The following is a 7,167-nucleotide window of genomic DNA, read 5'->3' on the forward strand; positions in this document are numbered from 1 at the left end:
CGAGGCTGTAATCGCTGCCACATCATTGCCAAAGGTGCTTCAACAAAGTACTGAGTAAAGGGTCTGAATTCTTATGTAAATGTCATATTTCGTTTTTTTATTTTTAATACATTTGCAAAAAAAAATGTTTTCACTTTGTCATTATGGGGTATTGTGTGTAGATTGATGAGTATTTTTTTAAATCTAATCCATTTTAGAATAAGGCTGTGGAAAAGGTCTGTAACGTCCGTCGTTAAAGGTAGACCAAGGCGCAGCGTGAGTTGGGTTCATCTTTCTTTGTTTTAAACGTGAACCAGCAAAACAATAAACAATACAATGAAGGAAAAGCTATGCGTGCAAAGACATGCAACGCAAAGACAACTTCCCACACCAGACAGGTGGAAAAAGGGCTACCTAAGTATGGTTCCCAATCAACGACAACAAAGTACAGCTGTCCCTGATTGAGATCCATACCAGGCCAAAACACAGAAACACAAAACATAGATGGGGAACATAGAAATATAAAATATAGAACATACATCAAACCCCAAAACACACAAAACAAACACCCCCTGCCACGCCCTGACCAAACTACTATAACAAATAACCCCTTTTACTGGTCAGGACGTGACAAGGTCAAAGATTCTGAATACTAAATGCACTGTATATTTGGCCTAAGCAGTCTTACTATCTCCTGTCTTATCTGCGTAAGACAAGAAGGGCTGTGAGCAGAGCCAGAAGCACGGTGATGGGGACCAGGAGGATGGCCACGAACAGGAAAGCTGGTTCAGGAAGCACCTTCTCTACTACTGAAAAACACAAGAGGAGCAGACAGGGTGGCGTCAGTCATTGAGTGGTATTGCAGATACGGAGAGAAAGCTACATTTCATTGCTATGCACCGACACAAATGGCTATATACTGTATGATAAACCTGGATATAAGTCGACTTGGCAGTCTTCAGTAGATGTGACACACTGTAACTGTAAGGTATGTAATGAGAAAACACTACCTGGCGTCTCAAGCGGCTGTTGGAAGGGCTGGCTCATTATCATGGTGGAGCCCAGGTGGATTTGACACTCATAGTTCTTGCCCTTCTCCAAGGGGAGGATCACAGACAGGGTAACAGGCAGTGACATGCTGGGGTGAAGAGGATCAATGGTCTTTTGGAATACTTTAGATCCGTCTTGTAGCAAGGATAAGACAAACCCATCATCCCGGGAAACATTCACAGCACACATGAGTTGGGTCTCATTCTCAAGCCCAAAGAACATCGAATCTGTTTTAGACATACAGAAAGACACACACATTTGTATCATAACATGGTATAGGAAATGTCTGGTCTGGTATAGGAAATGAAAAACTGCAATTAGTGGACAACATGGCAAAAGCATAGAAATTGTATCATTACCATGTATCAACAGCTTAACGCCGCTCCCTTTCGTCCTCTTATCTTGTTTGGCAGCCCTATAAGAAAGTTTACACTCATACTTTCCAGTGCTATCCTCCCACTGGACATTCTTCAGAAGTACAGATCTGTTCGGTGAGTTGCGGTCACTGTCCAGAACATCCACACGATCCTTGTACGGTGACTCTGGGTCAGGCCACAGTCTTGTCATTTGGGTCAAACTTGTAATTTTATGCCAGTAGAGAATGGGATTCTTTGCCACCTGCTGCTCTGGAGTGTGGATGAACTGGCAGTCCATTGAGGCATTCTGAGCCAGTTTATACACAACCTCATCAGGTTTCTGGGTAACTGTCTGGGCCCAGGCTCCTGTGAAAGAAAGTGTATATGGAGGCTCTATGATGAGTCTAAATTTATTGGCAGCCTTGATAAAGATGAGCAAAAAAGACTGCATCAAATAAATCATACAAATATTGAGATTTATTGTATGCTCCAAAAAATTGGGAAATTATACTATTTCATTCTAATACAATTTCTCTGAGAAATATATTTTATTTAACAAGTAATAAAAACAATCTAAGAAAAGTTGTGTATAATAATTTGTGCGTATAGCGTTTTGCTATAATGCAGCATTTCTGTATGGTGCACTCAAAATGTATTGTAGTTTAGTAGCCAGCCTAGGTTACTGCTCAAATGTTGCTGTAATAGGCCTATATGATTCTACTTTGCATGGTGTTTTGTTGCAGGTTTTGTTTTTTAGGTATTCAATATCAAGCTTTAAAAACCACGAAACCAGACTGCAACATTTTAGTAGCCGAGCTAGGATTGTGGCATGTTTCTGTAAACCTTCCCTCCGCTGCACGCTGTGAATTTACCAATGCAAGCGCATCTGGCTGTAATTTCATAAAGTAGATAACTCAACTGTTAACTCATTCATTCTGGCTTGTGTGTCCTATTCAGCCCGTGGGCCTTGTGTTCGACACATGTGCGCTAGCCTATTAGCCACCTTTTGACTGACTTGTCATCATTGCCCTTACTCGTTTGATTATATTGACATTCCCAGCCTTAGTTACAGTCGTCCGTTTTTGTTCAAAAGATTTGAGTAATTGAAACTGAAACAGTATATCCCGAACAGTTGGAGGCAGCAAACAATGTACCAAGCCAGTTGTGATTTACAACCTGATGGCAATATTTTTTGGACTACCAAGAAATGTATTGGTGAATAATACTGAACAAAAATATAAACGTGACATGCAACAATTTCAAAGATTTTACTGAGTTACAGTTCACATATACCTTTTCCCATGGATCAGAAAACCAGTCAGTATCTAATGTGACCACCATTTGCATCACGCAGCGTGACACATCTCCTTCGCATAGAGTTTGCAAAGTAGTTAAAACGCTGTCCGATCCCCTTTAAACTGAAATTAATTATTTTTTAAAGTCTCATGTTAATATAGATAACATTTTGTTAAACAAAATCTCTTTCTCTGAGCAATTGTATTAGTATAAAATAACATAATTAAAAAAATTGTAGGAGCATACAATATAATAATTATGCTATTTAGCAGATGCTTTATACAAAGCGACTTACAGTCATGCCTGCATACATTTTATGGAAGGGTGTTCCTGGGAATCAAACACAATACGCTGGAGTTATAAGCGCCATGCTCTACCAACTGAGCAAAGGACCACTATATACACTGAGTATACCAAACATTAGGAACACCTTCCTAATATTGAGTTGCGCACCCCCCCTTTCCCTCAGACCAGGATCAACTCATAGGGGCAAGGACTCTACAAGGTGTCGAAAGTGTTCCACAGAGATGCTTGACTCCAATCCTTCCCACAGTTGTGTCAAGTTGTCTGGATGTCCTTTGGGTGGTGGACCATTCTTGATACACACGGGAAACTGTTGAGCAAGGAAAAATCCTGAAGCGTTGCTGTTCTTTACACAAACCGATGCACCTGGCACCTACTACCACACCCCTTTCAAAGGCAGTTAAATATCGGGGTGCCTTGTGAGGATTTTTAGGCGAGTAAGTAAATCGCCACTACCATCGGATCTATTGGCCAATGTGCAATCACTGGAAAACAAACTGGATGATCTACGGTTGAGACTATTCTAACAACGGGACATTAAATACGGTCATATCTTAAATTTCACAGAGTCGTGGCTGAACGTCGACACGGATAATAAAGAGCTGGCTGGGTTTTCCATGCATCGGCAGGACAGAGCAGTTACGACTAGTAAGACGAGGGGCGGGGTGTCTATTTGTCAATAACAGCTGGTGGGCGATGTCTAATATTAAAGAAGTCTCAAGGTATTGCTCACCTGAGGTAGAGTACCTCCTGATAAGCTGTAGACCACACTATGTATATTATTCGTAGCCGTCTATTTACCATGACAAACCGATAATGGAACTAAGACTGCACTCAACGAGCTGTATAAGGCCATAAGCAAATTTAAAAAATACTCATTCAGAAGTGGCGCTCATAGTGGCCGGGGACTTTAATGCAGGGAAACTTAAATCCGTTTTACCTAATTTAATTTCTACCAGCATGTCACATGTGCAACCATACTCTAGACCCCCTTTACTCCACACACAGAGATGCATACAAAACTCTCCGTCGCCCTCCATTTGGCAAATCTGACCATAACTACCAGCAAGCAAAAACTAAAGCAGGAAGTACAGTGACTCGCTCAATACGGAAGTAGTCAGAGGACCCGGCTGCTACCCTACAGGACTGTTTTGCTAGTACAGACAGGAATATGTTCCGTGATTCATCCAATGGCATTGAGGAGTATACCACCTCAGTCACCGGCTTCATCAATAAGTGCATTGAGGACGTTGTCCCCACAGTGACCGTACGTACATATCCCAACCAGAAGCCATGGATTACAGGCAACATCCGATTCGAGCTAAAGGCTAGAGCTGTCTATTTTCAAGGAGCGGGACACTAATCCAGACGCCAACAAGAAATCCCGCTATGCCCTCAGACGAACCATCAAACAAACATAGAGTCGATACAGGATTAAGATTGAATCCTACTACACCGGCGCTCGTTGGATGTGGCAGGGCTTGCAAACTATTACGAACTACAAAGGGAAACCCAGACGCGAGCTGCCCAGTGACGCAAGCCTACCAGACGAGCTAAATGCCTTCTATGTTCGCTTCGAGGCAAGCAACACTGAAGCATGTATGTGAGCACCAGCAGTTCCAGACAACTGTGTGATCACACTTTCCGTAGCCGACGTGAGCAAGACCTTTAAACAGGTCAACATTCACAAGACTGAAGGGGAAGACAGATTACCAGGGTGTGTACTCAAAGCATGCACAGACCAACTGTCTTCACCGATATTTTCAACCTCTCCCTGACCAAGTCTGTAATAGCTACATATTGCAAGCAGACCACCATAGTCCTTGTGCCCAAGAATGCAAAGGTAACCTGCCTAAATCAGTACCACCATAGCACTCTTTACATTTTACCAGGTAAGTTGACTGAGAACACATTCTCATTTACAGCAACATCCTGGGGAATAGTTACATGGGAGATGAGCCAATTGTAAACTGGGGATTGTTAGGTGACCATGATGATATGAGGGCCATATTGAGAATTTAAGCCAGGACACCAGGGTTAACACCCCTACTCTTACAAAAAGTGCCATTTAATCTTTAGTGACCACAGAGAGTCAGGACACCCCCTACACAGGGCAATCTCCCCAATCACTGCCCTGGGATATTTTTTTTTAGACCAGAGGAAAGGGTGCCTCCTACTGGCCCTCACACACCACTTCCAGCAACATCTGGTCTCCCATCCAAGGACCTACCAGGACCAACCCTGCTCAGCTTCAGAAGCAAGCCAGCAGTGGGATGCAGGGTGGTATGCTGCTAGCTACTGATTGATGTTGGTAGCCATGAAGTGCTTTGAAAGGCTGGTCATGGCTCACGTCAACGGCATCATCCAGGAAACCCTAGACCCACTCCAATTCGCATACCGCCCCAACAGATCCACAGATGACACAATCTCAATCGCACTCCACACTGCCCTTTCCCACCTGGACAAAAGGAACATGTATGTGAGAATGCTGTTCATTGACTGCAGCTCAGCATTCAACACCATAGTGCCCAAAGCTCATCACTAAGTTAAGGACCCTGGGATTAAACACCTCCCTCTGCGACTGGATCCTGAACTTCCTTACGGGCCGCCCCCAGGTGGTAAGGATGGGCAACAACACATCTGCCACGCTGATCCTCACTACCGGGGACCCTCAGGGGTGCGTGCTTAGTCCCCTCCTGTACTCCCTGTTCACCCATGACTGTGTGGCCAAGCACGACTCCAACACCATCATTAAGTTTGCTGACGACACAACGCTGAGACAGCCTAAAAGGAGGAGGTCAGCTACCTGGCAGTGTGGTGCCAGGACAACAACCTCTCCTTTGGCCGCTTGCCGTTCAGTATTTGTATTATTTATTTGAGGGTGCCAATATTTTCAGATGTGACTGTACCTGTAACTAGCCATGATATTTACTCGTGACAGACTTAACATAGCTTATTCTTAATATACAGTTTGTGGCTACGCGCTTATAATGGTTTAGTAATAATTAAGGAGTCAGAATTATTTCAAACATTAAAAGGTCCAGTGCAGTCAAAAACATGGTTTCATATACATTTCCACACTATGAAGTAGGAATAATACAGTGAAATTGTGAAAATGATGATAATGCCCTTTTCGTGTAAGAGCTGCTTGAAAATGTCTGCCTGTTTTGGTCAGATGGAGTTTTGGCCTGCCTGGTGACATCAACATGCGATCAATTAGTTAATAGACCAAAAAAGAAAGAGAGATCCAAACCTCTGCCAATAATAGCTAGTTTTCAGTTCTCCCCTCCCTACTCAGTCCACTCCCAGACACTCCTAGCAAAATTATTGACAAATTGCTCTTTGCTAAGAAGTTACTTTTTGAAAAAAACAAAAAAAGAATTGATTGATTGAAAAAAATCAGTCAGTTACTTAATTGTTGCCCAGAAATGATTTAATATTGAGATTAAAAAAACAGCTGCATTGGACCTTTAATCCATTTTGCCATAACATTGAAAAGGTGGTAACATTTTAAGGAGGTTCAACAATCTCACCTGCAGCGACGAGGAGGGCAATACTTAGAATGTTCCACAAATCTCTCTTTGAATTTGAGGTAATCAAAACCTTTGCCATCTTCCTTTTTACCACAATAATTATATGATTAGACCTTTATCAGCACAGACGAAAATGATAATACAAGCTGTGCTGAAAATGATCATTTCCTGTCTCTGTCTGTATGTTTAAGTTTCGTAATGTTTTCTAGAGAACTTCATAGGAAACACACCCACTGAAAGAGTTGGGCTGATTTGTGACTCACTGATATCTTTCCAGTCAGAGGATTGAAGGGACATTTCACTCAGAAAAACTATTTTGGTATTTTATTCATTATTCACTGTTGATACAGTCCCAAAAATATATCGTTTTTGAGTGAAATGTACCTTTAAGGCAACCTCAGAGAGTTACACGTAATAGTGAACTTTGTTTTCAGAGGACACCTGAGATGCAAAAACTAGGTGGCATTATGCACCTTTCAGTTTGTCTACCAACTCATAGAAGTAGTAGAAGAAAATTGACTACTTCAAAATGGAAATTGCCTCAGTGGCGCTGCCTGTGCACTCACATACACCACAATGGGACATACACCAACCTGAAACACATAATGTATTGGGGCGGACTGTTCTGCCCTCTGTATTTCAGACCAAAG

The 7,167-nt window shown here is 42.4% G+C and overlaps 1 protein-coding gene across 3 annotated transcripts; it reads right to left on the reverse strand.

Annotated features, from left to right (window-relative positions):
* Nucleotides 1-258: 258 nt before the first annotated feature.
* LOC115177053 (uncharacterized) lies at nucleotides 259-6,719 on the reverse strand. 3 transcript variants are annotated; one of them, XM_029737516.1, is made up of 4 exons: nucleotides 6,518-6,719; nucleotides 1,389-1,751; nucleotides 990-1,256; nucleotides 259-788 (listed from the first exon to the last, which is right to left on the reverse strand). In XM_029737516.1, the coding sequence occupies exons 1-4, from the start codon at nucleotides 6,594-6,596 to the stop codon at nucleotides 679-681; spliced, it is 819 nt and encodes a 272-aa protein (XP_029593376.1). In that variant the 5' UTR covers nucleotides 6,597-6,719; the 3' UTR covers nucleotides 259-678. The 3 variants fall into 3 exon arrangements, with proteins under 3 accessions (XP_029593376.1, XP_029593375.1, XP_029593374.1); XM_029737515.1 differs by lacking the exon at nucleotides 6,518-6,719 and having other exon boundaries at nucleotides 259-785; nucleotides 1,389-1,908; XM_029737514.1 differs by lacking the exon at nucleotides 6,518-6,719 and having other exon boundaries at nucleotides 1,389-1,908.
* Nucleotides 6,720-7,167: the final 448 nt, after the last annotated feature.

The sequence above is a fragment of the Salmo trutta genome, chromosome 37 (assembly GCF_901001165.1).
Source record: "Salmo trutta chromosome 37, fSalTru1.1, whole genome shotgun sequence".
Classification (NCBI taxonomy): domain Eukaryota; kingdom Metazoa; phylum Chordata; class Actinopteri; order Salmoniformes; family Salmonidae; genus Salmo; species Salmo trutta.

Bases quoted from the DNA above. Each gene is read 5' to 3' on its own strand.
- LOC115177053 (XM_029737514.1), bottom strand. From the start codon at position 1,848: ATGATTTATTTGATGCAGTCTTTTTTGCTCATCTTTATCAAGGCTGCC. The intron at 1,257-1,388 runs GTAATGATACAA...TGTCTAAAACAG, and splicing joins CGTTAAGCTGTTGATACATG to ATTCGATGTTCTTTGGGCTT. The intron at 789-989 runs GTAGTGTTTTCT...TGTGTTTTTCAG, and splicing joins ACAGCCGCTTGAGACGCCAG to TAGTAGAGAAGGTGCTTCCT.